The 20,281-nt window shown below is 38.0% G+C and overlaps 1 protein-coding gene across 3 annotated transcripts in view; it reads right to left on the bottom strand.

The window, feature by feature from the left end:
* The window catches only part of LOC124554816 (syntaxin-binding protein 5), a 981,379-nt gene that overhangs the window by 188,187 nt on the left and 772,911 nt on the right, over window positions 1–20,281 (bottom strand). For all 3 annotated transcript variants that reach the window (XM_047128475.1, XM_047128476.1, XM_047128477.1), the window contains exons 12-13: window positions 7,215–7,381; window positions 6,090–6,285 (exon numbers count right to left, since the gene is read on the bottom strand). In XM_047128475.1, the coding sequence (XP_046984431.1) occupies window positions 6,090–6,285; window positions 7,215–7,381 (363 nt within the window). The remainder of the gene's footprint in view (window positions 1–6,089; window positions 6,286–7,214; window positions 7,382–20,281) is intronic.

Genomic DNA, 20,281 nt, shown 5'->3' with positions numbered 1-20,281 from the left:
ACAACTTATCTGAATGCCTGGAGAGTTAGTATCCACTAAAAAAATTCTTTCTGAAGCATAAACCAACTGACAAAGCCACTACTAAAAGGCTGTGCTCCACAAGTGTCAGAGTATGGCAACTGCTTGGCCCCTCATCCCATCCTTCCCCTCAGAAAACAAAAATTAACAACTTTGCAAACTGAATTCACATCCTGCTCTGCTTACAGACAGGCATTTCAGGTCAGTAAGAATGTGGGGGAAAAAAGCCATCGAGAGTGACTAGTAGCAAGTGTGCCGAGCACTGCATGTCACATATTCTCAAAACTGTTTCACTGTTCACTGCTGTTTTCCTTGCAATTGAAAATGTTAGCTGACTTTTTTTTTTTAAGATCTTCTAATATCATTTTACCTTAAACTGGCAATGTTTTTGCTCAAGTTACAAGCCAATGTCAAAAACTACTAAAATATGAGTAAATAAATATTCACACAAATCTGAACACTATACACCTGGTAGCAAAATAATATGTACAGCCATGTGGGGTAGCCATGGAATCTGAGGCGTCTTGTCACGGTTCGTGCAGCTCCCCCCGTTGGAGGTTCGAGTCCTCTCTCAGGCGTGCGTGCGTGCGTTTTGTTCTTAGCATAAGTTAGTTTAAGTTAGATTAAGTAGTGCGTAAGCCCAGGGAATGATGACCTCAGAAGTTTGATCCCGTAGTCCTTATCACAAATTTCCAAAATATATACAAATCTTGTACTAACTTTCTATGTTTCTCTCTCTCTCTCTCTCTCTCTCTCTCTCTCTCTGGGTACATTTGGTGATTAATAAATACAATGTTTCCAATAGCTTTGAATTTTATTTAGTAGGAAATTGTCCTTCGTTTCTTTCCCTCCCTCTCCCTTCCACGAAATTAAAAAAAAAAGTGATCTTTTCCCTCTTCCCTCAAAATCGCTCAGATCCTAGGAATGCTCTTGTGCTAACAGGTGACAATGTTTGCACCAAACTTTACATGAGTTCACAGAGCAGGTAAGCAACAATACAGACAAACTCTTACTACCCTGCAGTGATTCTGTAAATGATTAACAACAAGAATAACAAATAGTCATATTTTTATGTCTTTTAATTTGTTTTATGTGCCACAAAGATTAACATGCAAGCTAATTTTATCCATATGAAATAATAATGCTGCCTTTTCCTGTTAAGATAAAAGTAAAAATAAAGGGAAACCTGCACGTGAAGTCCTAAAGAAGATCAGTGATTCCTTTAAAAGCAACTGCTCCTTCACAGATCTGAACTAGAAGACCATTTAATGTGGCCACATTCATCCCTTGTCGTTTCTTTAGCCTAATCAATCTCACATATTCACTGATGCCAGTTACGGCACATTAACACAAAAATATATGAGTCCATGATAACCACCTTCCTGAAAGGGTGTAATGACTACCACTGTCATCATCACCCTCATTATTATTATTATTATTATTATTATTATTAATTATTATTATTATTATTCATGTCACATTTAATTCTCTTCAAACAGATCAAAAAGGTATCTTAGGACACTCCCATGTCATCTTATGTAAATCTGTATCACTTCTACACATATTTTGTGGACTCCTTTTGCTCTCGGTTCATAAGTACACTACCAGACAAAATGTTTTTATTACTTATCACAACTACAAATTTGTGGTTAAAACAGGTATTTCATTTTGAATATTCTATAATATCCCCATTCTGATGATAAAACAGGAATAACCATGTGAAGAGAAAGAGACTCTGTTGTGTATTTGACTGATTGTTCGCACAGAGGGGTGCTTATGAGTACCTGCGACCACACTAATGTGCCTTTACCTACAAAGGTTTCCATTCAAACAGGCCTCAGAGCATCATCTCATGTGTATCAAACAAATGGCTCTGAGCACTATGGAACTTCACATCTGTGGTCATCAGTCTGTGTATCAAACAGCTCACATTAGTTTACAGTAAATTGTATGGATACTGCAGCTTGTTTGTATGCCTAATCAGCTCCATACCATATTACCTCCTAATGCAACAGAAGGAGGAGGCTGGAATTGAAAAATGTGCTACAATTGTAGCTCTGCATCAGAAAGACTAGTCTAGTATGATGATAACATCAAAAGTTGACACAGCCCAATCTACAGTGGTGTATACATTGCAACGATTCAAGCGAACTGGTGCCAATGTAGGTGTTTCCTGATCTGGAAGACCTCAAGTAACATCATACAGGGAGAGCAGTTTATGTGTGTTCAGAGTAAACATCAGAGGACTCATATAGCACCTGAGAAGTAAATAATGTGCAAGGAGGGCCAATATCTGTCTCAACAGTGCAATGCCATCTTTGTGAACAAGGCTTGAAAATGGTGCATAAGGCCCAAATAACCTCTATTATGCAAACAAAATCAGGTGAAAAGATTGCAATGGGCACAGTAACATAAAAACCAGAGTGCACAGCAATGGTCCAAGGTGTTATTCAAGGAAAAATCTAAGTTTGAAGTATTTGGAAGCCTTCATTGAATGTTTGTCAGTCAAGTTCATGGGGAATGTGTGAAGAGTCAATGTGTGATGCCAGCAGTGAAGAATGGTGGAGGATCAGTCGTCGTGTGGGGATGTTTTGTAGGTGATAATGTTGGTGATCAAGTGAGAATCAATGGAACATTAAAGAAGGAAGGATATCACAGGATACTGATCAACTATGTAGTTCCATCTAGAAACAGACTTACTGGTCATGGGTTTGTTCTACAGGAGGCTCTAGGCACTATGGGGCTTAACATCTGAGGTCATCAGTCCCCTAGACTTAGAACAACTTCAAACCTAACTAACCTAAGGATATCACACACACCCATGCCCTAGGCAGGATTCGAACCTGCGACCGTAGCAGCAGCGTGGTTCCAGACTAAAGCGCCTACAACCGCTCGGCCACAGCGGCTGGCTCTACAGGAGGACAATGATCTCAAACATGCTTCTAAATTATGCAGAGGGTATGTCAATACACAAGATAAATGTGAGAACTGAAGAATATAATTTGGCCAAGTTAGTCACCTGACTAAAAACCTGTTGAACTCTTATAGGATGAATGTGACAGGGAAAGGTTACAAGACTAGTGTCATCTAATGTTGAAGATCTATGGAATAATTTACAGACATGTCAGATTGAAACACCTGCAAAAACACTATAAAATCATATGTACGGAATGTCAAGAGTTTGTGCAGCTCTTCTGAAGGCATAGGGTGGATACTTTGAGTCTATTTCATTTGTATGTAGTGCTTTTACATTGAAATAAAGTATATAGTTTTTATCACAAGTCATGGAAAACTTCTGACCAAACGTGTAACTGCATTAAGGACACTATTTATCACTTACATTTGCTACACACACAAAACCTGTTGTGACAGTTCATTTAGTGGAACCTTAATCAGATGGTAAGTTTCACCTCACTACATACCATTGTTTGATTAAAGGCTATTGGAAAATCTACAATTGACTCTCCTCAGTTGTGGGGAGAATAATATCTCCAAGCCTCAAGATTCCTGTGAAAAGGAGTGATCCCAGTATTTTGCCATGCCGTAAACATATTAAAGTCCAAATCTGAAAGCAATGTCATCAGTGAAATACAATATGTAGCACTGAAATCAAGTTTATCATCAACACCAACATATGGTCAGAACTGAATTGTACTCCTGGATGGAGAGTGCTGCTTTTTATACAAATATTAAATATTCCAGAATATACAAGCATTATAAACTTAACACATTTTAAGAATATTCCAGAAATGATGAATACTAAATAACCAATAATTGCTGGCCAGGTTTTAAACTGGCAACCCACAGCACACCAACCAACAATGCTAAGCACTATGCCATACTCAATGTGCCACAGCTTGTGGCAATATTGTTCAATGACTTGGTGAAACCAGAAGATAGATTTACCAATGTGATCACGTACAAGAGCCAAGGAATGCCAGACACAGAAAAGTTAACCTGTCCACAGTACTATTTTCTGTGATTTGTGGCATCGAAGAGTAGCTATGTGTCTCCCGAAATACCAAGACTATTAGTAATTACCAAAAGGATATGCATCATTAGGTGCAAACTGGTGTTATTATTTTGGAAAGTAATACTGGTGGTTTCCAGACAATGGTTATACTGGGAAATTCACCCTATAGGACCCATCACGACAGAGGGATAGGAGGGAGCCAATTGATGAATGGGAGCTTATTTTATGAATGTTTAAAATACAACCAATCTAAAGAGTAAGTAACAAGTCACAAAATGTGCTGAAGTATGGCAGTATGTTGGTGTTTGGGTGGTTTGAGTGTGGATGGTGAGTGTCACAGCAGATGGTATAGGCAGTGCATAAGCAGCAAACAGCAAAAAGGAAAATGTTGGCAGCTCTACCTGAAACACCAGAAAAACTCATACATGCAATCTTTGCACTTTAAGCTAAGCACTGGGGGTACATACTGAGTTAAATTATGAGAGTGACAAGGGAATTTTGTTAAGTAGAAGACTGAAGGATATGTAGTTTTCTATTACTGTGACGAGTTTTGGTCTGTGCTGCCAAGCCAGACAACTCAAACACTAAACACGACCCATAGCTATTTACACAATGACAGAGTGTTTCATGAGGACACATGCATTTCCAGTATTGCATAGAAACCATCAACCACATAAGCAGTCTGCAATGACCACATAACCCTCTAACCCACTGTTCAAATAGTGTGGCAAGTTGCATATCAGTTTTAACCAAAAATGTAAACTAGATCAGTTAAAGACAGGCTTGGAATGAAGTCCTACAAAATTGTTGCACCATTTAGCACTTCAGACTTGAGTGTCCTTAACATCTGCTCACAGAGCTGTGTACAAATACAAACAGAAACTGAATCAAGTAATCTACTAACCAATTAAAATACTGTTGAGTACTGCAACTGGCTGTTGCAGTTTGTGCACAATGGAAAGGTTGACCTTGAAATGCTCTTTCTTCTGATTAAGAATGGCTACTTGTATTGGGGTATGCGAACTCTCAGAACAATTGACATTTTAGATCTGAAAGTCCTTATTAGTTATACTGAGAGCCTCTCCATAGTGTGAAATCAGGAGTGTTGTGTTCAGTTGGTGGAACAAAAATTACTGGATCAATCATTTTCTGTCTACCCATAACTTATGACACATATGTGAGCAATACCTGCAAACTTTTTTCAGTGAACTAACAAAAATATCTACAGTTATTTCATGCACAATGATGCAAGAGTGCATAGCTAATGCATGTATGACAGTATTATGAGCTAATTTTGATGATAGTTACTATCTTATCTTTCCAAGTTATTTCTGTCCACACAATTTTCAACCCAGACCACTTCCTTCTGGCTTCTTGCTCCTTACTTCTCTTTCTCCCCACTGCTCCCATTCCAGTAGTTCACTAGTCTCAGCTGACAGAACACTACTTCCATATATCAGGTTTTCACCAATATTGGAGTATCTGAATGGTAAAATAATCCAAATCCAGTCCAATTTTCAGTTCTATACAGTGCTTTGTTGCCTATGTGCCATAACTTGAATGGTGATGTGGTGTTGTTCATTATAATTTTTGCCCCATATTCAACCACTCATTTAGTCATTAACATATATATTTGCTTTGTTTGGGGTACTTTCACTGTTATAACCTTTAATCACTAATAAAGTGCGTGGAGATACAAAAGTAGAAACACTCGCGGGTTACATGTTACTAACTCCGTATCTGTCACTCGACTGCCGGGCCGTGACATGCGGCCGGCGCCGTTCATAACCAGGTGGCGCTCCCGCGCTCGGCCGAGCTGCGGAGCGCCTCTATCGCCGTGTTCGCGTACTAACGTAGCGGCACTTTTGAATGTCGTGGCACTGTCACAACATTCACCACATTTAATGTAATTTGTGATTACACAGAATGAGGTAGTGCAGTTATCATACCACTGTAATATGCACACAGAAATGACAATTCTAATCATCAGAATATTTGCCTCCAGTGGACAATCAACAAAGGATCTTGAATTTTTGATGTTCTGGTAACCAAGAACACAAGCAAACACAATAATGAGACAAAGTAATTATGGACCTACCTGGTCTGTGCTGGGAGATCGACATCTTTCATCTGCTTCACGAGAATTGCTTTCACCAGGGTTTCGTTTTGGTGATCTGGGCACTCTCTGGTAAGGATCTGCTGAGCCATATAGATCTGGTGAAGCCATATTTAGAAGGCATGTTTTCTGAACAATGTCAATGATAACAATCCCTGTTTCAGTCCCATAAGCCATCCTGAGAAACAGTTAACAGTCAAGACAACCTTTTCTAATATATTATAATGTGCATATTAAAAGTGGTAAAAAGCACTGCATGGATAGAATATAGTATTTACAATGGAAAATTGTAACATACATCACATACAGAATGCACTACACATAATTCTGTTTCAGCACACTAGTATGAGAGAAGTCTGCTATTATCCACAGTACTTTGTTATTATTATGCTCGTAGCATGTCATAACACAAAAATGTTGCTTCAGATAGTTGAACTGAACTTCTCCTTTTTACTGATATGGAAAAACACAGTTGATAGGATTTATGAATAAAAGGAAAATTTAGCTCCTCGGGCACAACTGATGAGGTATCTTCTTGAAGTGTCATCTTCAAGGGCAAGACACTATGAGAAAGTAGTAGTAACTGAAGTAACTACAGAAAATGACAATTTCAGTGGACCTGAAAATCTGCCTTATGGGGTAAGTGAACAAATTATTTGCAACTGCAATCATATCTGATTAATATGCTGACAGATCATATTAGTGGGCAATTTAGGCATAATTTTCTATAGACTATCCCATGAAAAAATTTCATGCATACTATTATGTGGTACCAGTAATGAATGTGTATCCAAACATAGTGACAAATGCTTCCATGAAGGAGCTGAAATTAAATAATGATTAATGCTCCCTTGTGCGAAAGCAGTGAGAAATAGGTTTACATATGTTAACATCCACTGGCCATCAAATTTCCCTTTCGTACTCCGAAGGCAGTTACGATAGTGTTTCCTAAGATAATAGAGCAGTTACTTTATCAGTAATACGTAGAATCCTAAAATTAAAAAAGAAATGGAGTTGCAACTGTTATGTATATTACTGTTATCCACAAATTGAAACTTTGGTACATTTTCAAATTCACTGTATCCACTTATGCTTCTCAGTACTTACAGACCATAAGATGAATTGATGCTAAGTGAGGTAATTTGGCCTGGTTGTTCACCATTGACACAGGGGGTAAGGCACACTAGGTGTGCTTGGAAGCCAGGTGGTTTCTTCTGTGGGCCTTGGCGCACTTTCAAAGGTGTAGCAAATTCAGTAGATGAGCCCGAAGAACCCTGAAAGAAGTAGTAACATTTTTAATCTCATTAATATCTCCATATTTGACATTTTTTATATAGAGCCATTATATGGCACACTGGTTAATTGATAGATGAACACTTTATTTCGTGAGATGCATATTTTGCTTCCTGAGCAGTTCTTTCATTAAATTTTATGTTATATAACTTTGTATGCAAAATAACTGCATAATAAGCCAAAGATGAGTGTCAGATCTGTCAAAATATATTTATTTTCTTTAATTTGCAAGTGTGATCCTGTTTAGTGCACCACCATATAGAAATTCACCACTGTCTTCTTTTAAACATGAAGAGTGAAAGGTAAGTCCTGAAAATAATCAACAAACATTTAGCTTGGTTAGAGAAAGAACTGTACCAATGTATCTCACATACAGCAGCCAATGGAGAGCAAAGAACATAGATTGGAAGCCAACTGGAGAGTAACAGCCTGAACAGAAAACTACCAAAATTATAACAAGTTCATCATGTTCTGTGCACAAAATCCAGGCTGCACTATATGTAAGGAAAAACAGGAAATTGATTCCACAAAAGGAGAAAATAGATGTAAGAAGCAATTGTGTGAAACTTATAGAAAAGTTAACTAACTGAATAGAACTGACTTGTGAAGAAAACTGTCAGATTGCCTGCTGCTGATACTGAGGTTCAAAGAATCTGACTGATGAAATTTCTCATACTCATAAAACTATAGCATAGCTTGTTGTGTTAAGAATAATGCAATTAGAAGACTTCTGGAATGCATGTACCACACTACATTCATTCACTTAATGTATTCATTTTTAATGCTGATCATAACACATCATTGTTTTAGAACTGTCAGCACCAGTTCAACCTTGCTTTTCTGCTTCATTTTTGATAAGATTCCAATTCCCCATCCATAAAGCATATTTGCAAATCTATCTGCTCCTGCATCTCTTGCAAACAATCTATACTTTAATATTACACACAACAGTCTGAGCCTATTTTTGCTAACCTCCTTGACCAAGTGCAGTCAAGTTTGAGTGTATATTTCTGTCACTGAAAGGTAGGAGGGTCGACCAAGAACTTCGATTATGAAGGGATGAGGAAGGAAACTGGGCACAACCTTTTATCAAGAATTATCCCAGCCTTTGCCTAGAAACTTAAATTACAATGTTTGGATGGAGATCTGAAATACCCACCTCATCAGAAAATGTTCTGAAAGCAATTTTCAGATCTCATTGTTTTGCTCTTCTAATTATTGACAGAAATTGGTACATTCAACGTTTGTAAAGTGAAGGCAAGAACTTGTAGGTTTGCCCTCACCATTTAAATGCTAAGAAGCACATGAAACTCAATAGTTTACAGACAATTTGAGAAAGACAGCAGCCATCTTTTTAGTATTTCAATATCTTTGTGAATACTATCCCCTTGCTGCAGAGTTTTAGAGCATATTTTGAGTTTGAATATAATAAATTTCCTAGAGACCAAAATGCTCAAGTCCACAAATCAGCATGACATTTGAAAGCACTGCTCATGCAAAACCCAGCTTGTTCTTTTCTCACATGATATACTGCAAACTATGGATGAAGGGCAACAGACAATTTACATATTTCTAGATTTCTGAAAAGCATTCGAGATGGTACCACCTCACTGCAGACTGTTGTTGAAGGTATGTGTATATGCAATAGTCTCCCAGATTTGTGACTGGCACAAAGACTTCTTAACAGAATCTATAGTATGTTGTACTCAATGGCGAGTGTTCATCGGAGACAGTGTAAAATCAAGAGTGCCCAGGGAAGTGTGATAGGACCACTGACATTTCCTATACACATAAATTATCTGGCACACAGGTGGGTAGCAGTCTGTGGTTGTTCACTGATGATGCTGTGATGTACAGGAAGGTGTTTATGATAAGTGACTGTACGTTAATACAAGATGACTTAGAAAACATATATAGTTGGTGTATTGAATGGTAGCTGGCTCTTAATGTAGAAGAATGTAAGTTAATGTAGGTGAGTAGGAAACACAAACCCGTAATGTTCTGTTTAGTAGTGTCCTAGTAGTAGTTCCCCCAAAACTTACCAAGGTTAGAGCAAAGTCTACAAAGAAGCCATGGATTACTCGAGGAATAGGGGTATCTTGTAAAACAAAAAGAAAACTGTATCTGTCAATCCGAAACATTTCCAATGTTGATGCTATAGCACATTATAAGAAATACTGCAAAATATTAAAGACTGTAATACGGATGTCAAAGCAAATATATTACAAGGAAAAGATAGTCATATCAGATAACAAAATAAAGACAATATGGGATATAGTGAAGGAGGAGACCGGTAGAACCAGACATGAAGAGGAACAAATAGCATTAAGAGTAAATGATGCATTGGTGACAGATGTGTATAGTGTTGCAGAACTTTTTAACAAACATTTTATAACTGTTACTGAAAAGATGGGGTTGTCAGGTTCGGTAGATGCTGCTATGGATTACCTTAGACCAGACATTTCAAGTAACTTCCATAATATGAATTTGACCCTCACTACCCCAACAGAAATAATGTCCATCATAAAATCTTTAAAATCAAAAACATCTAGTGGGTATGATGAAATATCAACAAAGTTAATTAAAGAATGTGATTCTGAGCTAAGTAACATATTAAGCTATCTGTGTAACCAGTCGTTTATCAGTGGAATATTTCCTGAATGGCTGAAATATGCTGAAGTTAAGCCACTGTTTAAGAAGGGAGATAAAGAAATAGCATCAAATTTCCGTCCAATTTCACTGTTGCCAGCATTCTCAAAAATTTTCGAAAAAGTAATGTACAGTCGTCTTTATAACCATCTTATCTCAAATAACATACTGTCAAAGTCACAGTTTGGATTTCTAAAAGGTTCTGATATTGAGAAGGCTATCTACACTTACAGTGAAAATGTACTTAATTCATTAGACAAAAAATTGCAGGCAACTGGTATATTTTGTGATCTGTCAAAGGCATTTGACTGTGTAAATCACAATATCCTTTTAAGTAAACTAGAATATTATAGTGTAACAGGAAATGCTGCAAAATGGTTCAAATCTTATATCTCTGGCAGGAAACAAAGGGTGTTATTAGGAAAGAGACATGTATCAAGCTATCAGGCATCATCCAACTGGGAACTAATTACATGTGGGGTCCCACAAGGTTCCATTTTGGGGCCCTTACTTTTTCTTGTGTATATCAATGACCTTTCATCAGTAACATTACCAGATGCCAAGTTTGTTTTGTTTGCTGATGATACAAACATTGCAATAAATAGCAAATCAAGTGTAGTCTTAGAAAGATCAGCCAATAAAATATTTGTAGACATTAATCACTGGTTCCTAGCCAATTCTTTGTCACTAAACTTTGAAAAAACACACTACATGCAGTTCAGAACTTGTAAGGGGTGTCCCAAGAGTATATGTCTAACATATGATGACAAGAAGATAGAAGAAGTGGACGGTGTTAAATTCTTGGGATTACAGCTTGATAATAAATTCAACTGGGAGGAGCACACCACAGAACTGCTGAAGCGTCTTAACAAATCTCTGTTTGCAATGCGAATTTTGTCAGACATAGGGGATATAAAAATGAAAAAGCTGGCATACTATGCTTACTTTCATTCCATAATGTCATATGGGATTATTTTCTGGGGTAATTCATCAAGCCAAGCTAAAGTTTTCCGGGCACAAAAACGTGCAGTAAGAATTATATGTGGTGTGAACTCAAGAACATCCTGCAGAAGCCTGTTTAGGGAACTAGGGATACTAACTACAGCTTCCCAATATATTTATTCCTTAATGAAATTTGTCATTAAAAATATATCACTTTTTCAAACCAACAGCTCAATTCATGGAATCAATACTAGAAATAAGAATAATCTTCACAAGGATTTAAAGTCACTTAGTCTTGTACAAAAAGGTGTGCATTATTCAGGAACACACATTTTCAATAACTTGCCAGCAGCCATAAAAAGCTTAACAACCAATGAAATTCAGTTTAAGAGAAGCCTAAAGGATTTATTGGTGGCCAACTCCTTCTACTCCATTGATGAATTTCTGAGGAAAACCAACTGATTTGTATATAAGTACAACATAACTTCTGCACAATTTCAGTGCAGTAATGTGTTCACTGAAAATTTGTGTGTGTGTGTGTGTGTGTGTGTGTGTGTGTGTGTGTGTGTGTGTGTGTGTGTGTAATTATAATCTAACTTCTGCACCATTTCAGTGCAGTAATGTGTTCATTGTAAATAAGTATTACAGTAGTTGTATTACATGTTTCTTACCTTATAAATAAATATAAAACTTTTTTATTTTAAATTCAGTGCAATAGTATTTGTAAAATGACTCTTAGTGTTCATTAAAAAATGACGATCATTCCACTTGGGACCTGTGGAATGGTACATTAGCTTATTTGTTTTAGTTTAAATATTTGTCATGTATTGTTGTTTTTCTGACATGTTCCACATCCTGGAGGACCTCCTCACTACGGATCAATTGGAATGAAAGTAAATCTAATCTAATCTAATCTAAAGTCCTGCTTGATACAGTCCCACCATTTAAATATATGGGCATAACATTGCAAAGCAATATGAAATGGAACAAGCATGGGAGGATTGTGGTAGGCAAGGCAACCTGTCAACTTTAGTTTATTGGGAGAATTTTAGGAAAGTGTAGCTCATCTGTAAAGGAGACTGTATATAGGATGCCAATGTGATCTATTCATGAGTACTGCTTGAGTGTTTGGGATTCGCACCAGGTTGGACTGAAAGAAGACATCAAAGCAATTCAGAGGCAAGCTCCTAAATTTGTTACCGGTATGTCAGATCAGCACGCAAGTGTTACAGATATGCTTTGGGAGCTCAAGTGGGAACTCGTGGAGGGGAGAAGACATTCATTTCGAAGAGCACTTCTGAGAAAATTTAGAGAACTGTAATTAGAATCTGACTGCAAAACGACCCTATTGCCACCAACATACATTTCACATACAGACCAGAGACACAACATATGAACAATTAGGGCTCATATAGAGACATACAGACAGTTATTTTTCCCTCACTATCTGTGAGTGGAACAGGAAAGGAAAGGAAATAACTAGTTGTGGTACAGGGTACCCTCCACCACACAGTGTGTGATGGCTTGCAGAGAGAGTATGTAGATGTAGATGTAAAATTGATGACACTATTCTATTACTGAACAAGTTGGCTGAAGAGTACACACACACACACACACACACACACACACACACACACACACACACACACACACAGGAAGGTTTAACTTTTAACTTTTACATGATTTTAGAGCTAGTGGCTCCTTCTTCTGGCAGAAGAGTTGAAGGGGAAGTCCTTTTCCTTCACCTCAACTCTTCTACCAGAAGGAGCCACTGGCTCTAATAGCTTGCCAAAGGTGAACTCTTTTGTGTGTGTGTGTATTCCCCTGCCGCCACTTGGTGTGTAGATTTTATCTATCCATATATATTATATTATCAATAATTGATTAATTTCATTGTTATGTTAATAAATGTGGTTATTTCAAAGTCAGTTACATTTAACATTTGTATTTCATCAGTTAACTTGGTGCATTGCTTTTGTTTTCATAGTTATAGTAGTATTGAACACATTTTTGTCTGCTGCTTAAAGTTGGTAGAAATTAGGGTACATTCAATAGTAGTCAATGTCATTAATGACACTTGTTTCAGCTCTGCCACTCACATCACCCTTATCACCAAGAGTGTTTTTAGAGTACAAATACAATAACTACCTTGTATGTAGGCGGCTAAAGGCTATGACATAGAAAAAGAGGAAGAGGGAGAGAGAGAGAGAGAGAGAGAGAGAGAGAGAGAGAGAGAGAGAAATAGAAAGGGGGAGACTTTGGGTTTGATACAGGGAGTAAGGACCTGAACAGAAGAACAATAAAACAAAGGCTATGTTACAAAATGCTGAAATGACAGGAGACTAAGACTAGACACACAAAGAGAAGATAGTAAAAATTACTTTAAGACAAACTGCAGATGTAACAAGTGTAGCAGTCTGTCATGGGTTTTACTTGCTTTAGAATATGCTGCAACAAATGTAAGTTTCACTGTGAGTTTCTGTCTTAAAGATAAATAAATAAAAAATAAACACACGAAGAAGAGTATGTAGGAATTTGATAGTGGTCAGAGAAATAACATTGCAAACTTTACATTAAATATGTAGTAAATCTAAAACATTATCAGCTTTATAGATGTTTATTTCTCACTTTGACTCAAATGTGAACTCTCTATTGCTGCAGGCTTGCATGTGATATGATACAAATCTACCTACATGAGCTATAATCCTTGTGAGGATATTCATTGATGGAGTAGAAGGAGTTGGCCAACAGGAAGTTCTGTAATTCACTCTGAAATCAATCTTTATCACTTACAAGACCTTCGATATGCTCTGGTAAGTTATTGAATATATGAGTACCTATGTATTTGACTCCTTTTTCTACTAATGTTATGCTTTAATAGTCCTTATACAGATTATATTTATTAACTGATACAGATTGTTCAAAATACACATGCAAACATGTACTTGGAGTGATTTTACTCTTTAGAAATGTTTCAGAATTGTTTTTCATTGCAGGTACATAACAGATTGCAAGACGAAGCAAGGACTGGAGTGAAATTCAGGAAGACCTGCGGAGGATTTGCACTTGGTGCAAGGAGTAGCAACTTACCCTCAACATAAGCAAATTTAATGTATTGTGTATATGTAGATAGAAAGACATATTAGTCCATGACTACAGGATAGCAGAATGCTTGCTGGTAGCAGTTACTTCAGTAAAATATGTAGGAGTATATGTATGGAGTGATTTCAAGCAGATTGTTCACATAAAATTAATCATAGTTGTGCCAGATGCCATACTGAGATTCAATTGATGAATCCTTAAGAAATGTACACCTTCACCTAAATACACACTCTCCAAACCACTCTGTGATGCATGATGGAAGGTACCTTGTGACACTACTAGTCATTTCCTTTCCTGTTCTACTTGCAAATGGAGCAAGAGAAAAACAGTCACCTATATGCTTCAGTATGAGCCCTAACTTCTCTTGTCTTCATAATCATTATCCAAAATGTACATTGGTGGCAGATGAATGTGTCCACAGTCAGCTTCAGTTGCTTGTTCTCTAAATTTCATCAATAGTGTCCCTTCAAAAGACCTTCCCTTCAGGTATTCCCATTTGAGTTCCTGAATCATCTCCTTAATACTTGCATGTTGATCGAATTTACTGGTAACAAATCTAGCAGCATGGCTCTGAACTGCTTCAATATCTTCCTTTAATCCAACATTGTGCAGATCCCAATCATCCAAACAGTACTCAACAGTGGGTCATGCAAGTGTCCTATACAAGGCCTGTCTAAAAAGTATCCGCCCTTCGGTCAGAAAAAATATTTCGAATACCTGACGGGGTTGGAACCCTAATCATCTTCAAAGTAGGCCCCTTGTGCTTGCACACACTTAGCCCACCAATCGTTCCACTGCTGGAAACACCTCTGGAAGTCTTCTTTTCGAATAGCGTTCAGCTCCATCATTGTGTTCCGCATTATCTCTTCTCTACTCTCGAAACGGGATCCTTTCAGTGGAGTCTTCAATTTTGGAAACAACCAGAAGTCACAAGGAACCATGTCTGGAGAGTAGGGAGGTTAGCAAATGACTGTAATTCCATGTTTGGCCAAGAAATTTTGGATGAAGTGGGATGCAATGTGCGGGGGCATTGTGATGCAGTTGCCAGTTTTTCGCAGCCCACATGTCTGGTCTTTCGCACTGAACTGTGTCACAGAGTCGCTGGAGAACATCTTGATAGTACTCCTTTCTCACTGTTTGTCCAGTGCACATGCATGATGCACAATTCCATGGACATCAAATAAGACAGTCAGCATCACCTTGATTTTGCTTCCCACCTGCTGTACTTTCTTCAGCCTTGGAGACTCGGGATGCTTCCATTGCAACAACTGTCTTTATGTTTCTAGGTCATAGCCATGCAATCATGACTCATTTCCAGTTATCACAGTGTTCAGAAACCCAGGATCAATGTTGGTGGTGTCCAGAGGGTCCTGTGCAATGTCAAAATTGAGATCTTTTCATTCCGGTGACAACAACTTGGGCATGAATTTTGCAGCCATTCGGTATATGTTCAAATCATCATGCAAAATCGCATGTGCAGAATCTTTACTCACTCCAACATCTTGGGCAATCTCCTGCACAGTCAAACGATGATCTGCATCACCAAACTTTGCACCCTCTCAACAACAGCTACACTCCGAGCAGTTTGGGGCCTGCCAGACTGCTGGTAACTCTCCGCTGATGCGCGGCCATTTTTGAATCAGTTGAACCACTCCTTAATTTGTGTTACACCCATTTCATCTTCTCCAAACACCTGCTGAATCTTACAAATTGTTTCGCTTTGAGAATCACCAAGCTTTTGACTAAATTTGATGCAGTATCTTTGCTCAACATGTTCAGTCATCTTGAGGGAATCAGTAATCCAACAAACACGTTGTGTAGCACCTCACTCAGTGACCAACTGGCAATGCTGGAAGGCTGGGACAAAATTCACGCATGTGCATGAAGGTCTCTTCCTTTACTGTGTACAGTGGTGCCGCACTATCTCGTCTATTTTGTGTGGGAAAATCAAAGGTTGGATACTTTTTAGACAGACCTCATGTGTGTGGTCTTCTTTACAGATGACCCACACTTTTCTAAAATTCTCCCAATGAACTGAACTCAACTATTTGCCTTCCCTACTATGATCCTTCATGCTCACCACCCTTCATATTGCTTTGCGACATTATGCCTAGATATTTAGCTGACGTGACTGTTTCAGTGAGCACATTACTAATTCTGTACTTGAACATTATGTATTTTTATTTTTTTCCTATTTGTCATTGAGTGAGGTGGCACAGCAGTTAGCACACTGGACTTTCATTCGGGAGGACGATGGTTCAAACCCACATCCAGCCATCCTGATTTAGGTTTTCCATGATTTTGCTAATCACTTCAGGCAAATGCTGGGATGGTTCCTTTGAAAGGGCATGGCTGATATCCTTCCCAATCTATTCCTAATCCAATGAGACTGATGACCTTACTGTTTGGTCTCCTCTCCCAAATCAACCAACCAACCAACCTTCCTATTCATCTGCATTTACTTACATTTTTATACATTTAGAGCAAGTTTCCAGTGATCACATCAACTATAAATTTTGTCTAAGTCACATTGTATCCTCCTACAGCCACTCAATGATGACACCTTTCATTACACCACAGTACCATCAGCCCATCAGCAAACAGCTGTAGACAGCTGCTTACCCCTTCCAACAGATCATTTATGTACCACATTTTGCGGACTACGAGATGCACTTTTTTTTTTTTTTTTTTTTTTTTTTTAGAAAAATTGCCACCAAAATTCAGGTGCATTTTATACTCGACATTAATATAAAAATGTCCAGTGTTTGATTTAAAATTCCTGCCAGGCTTAAAAATGGCCATATATTCGATACCTCAGGAAACATATCTCTATCGGGCAACATTGGATTCAACTGGTAGCAGCAGTGCACCGATGTGACGAAAATGATTTGCAGGGATTAACAAGCTTGCAAACACTGTCCCCCTCCCACCCTGCCATCACAAACCCACAACACTGTCCAGCGTATGAAGCATCATTGCAGTCTACAGTGCCAGTGAATTGGAATTGAAAGTTATTTGTGTTATCAGTAACAGTACAATATTTTTGTTAGTAGCTAGTTTCCTAATGGAAAAAATAAAGGGTATTCATATGATGTGGGCTATAAATTGAATATAATAGCATATGCAGAAGAACATGGAAACAGGGCAACTGACTAGCACTGATGACTGTGCAGTTGAGTGCCCCACAAACCAATAATCATCATCATCATCATCATCATCATCATCATCATCATCATCATCATCATCAGAGCAACTGAGCAGTATTTCAGCCTTCCACCAACAGAAACAACCATACACAATTGGCAAGCTAGTAAAGAAGAACTGAAAAAAATGAGGAAGACTAAATGTGTGAACAGCAAAACGGCCAAAACTGGAAGATGACGTACTGAAATAGATTGAAGGACATCGTCAAAATGGCATTGGAATTAATACAAAAATGATTCAAATACATGGTCGTAAGCTAGCACTACAATGGAACTTAGCAGAGAATGTCACAAGAGTAGGAAGACAAAATATTCTCTTTCCATCGCTTTATTGTTCAACGTGGAAAGAAAACCAGGGTGGAACTAAGCCAAATAGCAAATATGGACGAAACTCCTCTGAGATTTGATGTGCCGAGTAACAGAACAGTTGCGATGGAAGGTGCTAAAACTGTAACTATAAAAACAAGTGGACATGCAAAAATGCATTACACTGCTGTCCTTACATATTGCGCTGACAGTATTAAACTTAATCCAATGACCATTTTCAAGTTCAAAACAACGCCAAGACCTTCTGAAATACCAGCAGGTGGTGGTGTTCATGTACAAGGATTGAATGGATGGGGCTGGTATGAAATTATGGATTAACAGAGAGTGGGAGAGATGGAAATGTACTTTATTAAAGAAGAGTTCTCTTCTTGTGCTAGATCAGTTAAGTAGTCATTCAAAAAATTCTGTGAAAGAGAAACTGAGACAGGGCAATACAGAGCTTGCTGTTATTCTGGGATGACTTACTCCACAACTACAGCCTCTTGATGTCTTGGTAAATAAACCATTTAAAGTGTATGTGAGAGAGTAATTGAAGAAACAGATGATACTTGAAACCCAACATGAATTCATGTGGAAGGGAGCTTTAAAATAACCTACAGTCAAAAAAGTGTGCCAGTGGAGAAAACAGTCATGATCTAGAGTGAGAGAAGACATTATTGTTAAATATTTCAAGAAGTGTGGCATAAGTAATGCTCCTTATGGCAATGAAGACCATCTTATATATGAAGGGGACAATGATGATGACAAAGAGGAGGAGGAGGAGGAGCAGCAGGAGGAGCAGAAGAAGAGGAAAGTTCAGATGACAATTTTCAGAGATTCTGAAGGTCAGTTCAGTTTTATAAACTAAGAATCTTTTCAGCCTAGATGTGCAATATAATAATAAAAATGGTAAAAATTTTATTTTCTTAAAAGCTGCTTAAAAATTAAGGCACATCTTGTAATCAATGGCATCTCATAGTCCTTAAAATATGGTATATAGTACATAAAAGCAGCCCTATCACACTTACCTGGGGCACTCCTGTTGATACTCTTGTCTCTGTTGAACACTCACTGTTGTAGACAACATACTGAGTTATATTACTTAAGGCATCTTTGGGGCACTCATTATCTGGGAACCTATTCTGTATGCTTATACCTTCAAAACAGTCTGCAGTGTGAAACGCTTCTTGGAAATCTAGGAACATGGAATCTACCTGTTGCCCTTCATCTAATGCTCACAGGACATCATTTGAGGAAACAGCACGCTTAGTTTCATATGAGTGATGCTCTCTTAAAACTGTGGTGATTTTTGGACACGCTACGGTCGCAGGTTCGAATCCTGCCTCGGGCATGGATGTTTGTGATGTCCTTAGGTTAGTTAGGTTTAACTAGTTCTAAGTTCTAGGGGACTAATGACCTCAGCAGTTGAGTCCCATAGTGCTCAGAGCCATTTGAACCATTTTTTTTGGACAGAATATTTTCCATCTCAAGGAAATTTACTATATCTGAACTGAAAATATGTTCAAGAAATTTGCAGTAAACTGATGTTACGGATATTGTTCTCTTAAGTTTGTAGGTCAACAATGGGGTAGCTTACAAAATACTCATTTGATCAATACTTGAATATTACTCGTCAATCTGAGGTTTATAGAGGAAATAGGAAAGATCCAAAGAACAGTGGTACATTTCACTAAATGAAAGTAAGCGTAAAGTGTCAGTCAGATGCTCAGTCACCTCCAGTGGCAGGCAACACAAGAGAGGTGGTCTGCATCATGGTGTAGCTTACTGTTAAATTTACAAGCATGTAGGTTCCTAGAAGAGTCAACCAATATATTGCTTCCTTCTATGTATTTCTCACAGAATGACTATGAAGATAAAATCAGAGAGATTCATGCCCACATGGTGGCTTACCAACAATCTTCCTTCCCAAGAACCATTAACAACTGGAACAGTAAAAGGAGGGAGGAACACAGAGTACCCTCTGCCATACACTGTGAGGTGGCTTGCAGAGTGTATATGTAGATGCAGATGTGTATCTGTTTAAGACTTTCCATCCAAGACAACATGTTACATCCTTCCTACCATGAAATCCTAAATGCAGTCACAAGTCTCATTTGATACCCCATACAGTCACACTTTTGATAATAAGCATAAGTGTAGTATCAAGTCAAATGTTTTTCAGAAATCAACAAATACTGCATACACTTGACAGCCTTGATCCACAGCTTTCAGGATGTCATGTGAGGAAATTGCAAGCTGGATTAACATAATCCATGTTCTCATGGATAAAGGCATTCTGTTCAAGAAACATCATTACATTTGAGCTCAGAATATGTTCTAAGATTCTACAAAAAATGGGTCCCTAGAATATTAGTTTTGTGGATCACTTCTATAACCCTTCTTGCAGATGGGTGTGACCTGTGCTTTTATCAAACTACTGGCCACAGTTTTTTTGTTCGAGAGATGTATGGTACATTATGATTTCAAGACAAGCTGGCTTAGCCACAAATTTTGTACAGACTCATAGAAATTCATTTGCTCCTTGAGTTTGACAGTGGCACATAAAGTGCCCTCTGCCACACACCGTTGGATGGCTTGCAGAGTATAGATGTAGATGTAGATGAAGTTCACTGCTCAGTATACTGAAGGTCTCACTAATTCCTTGACAGACATGCATTA

The sequence above is a fragment of the Schistocerca americana genome, chromosome X (assembly GCF_021461395.2).
Source record: "Schistocerca americana isolate TAMUIC-IGC-003095 chromosome X, iqSchAmer2.1, whole genome shotgun sequence".
NCBI classification, from domain to species: Eukaryota; Metazoa; Arthropoda; class Insecta; order Orthoptera; family Acrididae; genus Schistocerca; species Schistocerca americana.
Note: the sequence above shows the minus strand (reverse complement) of the source record. Positions and strands in the feature narration are given on the sequence as shown.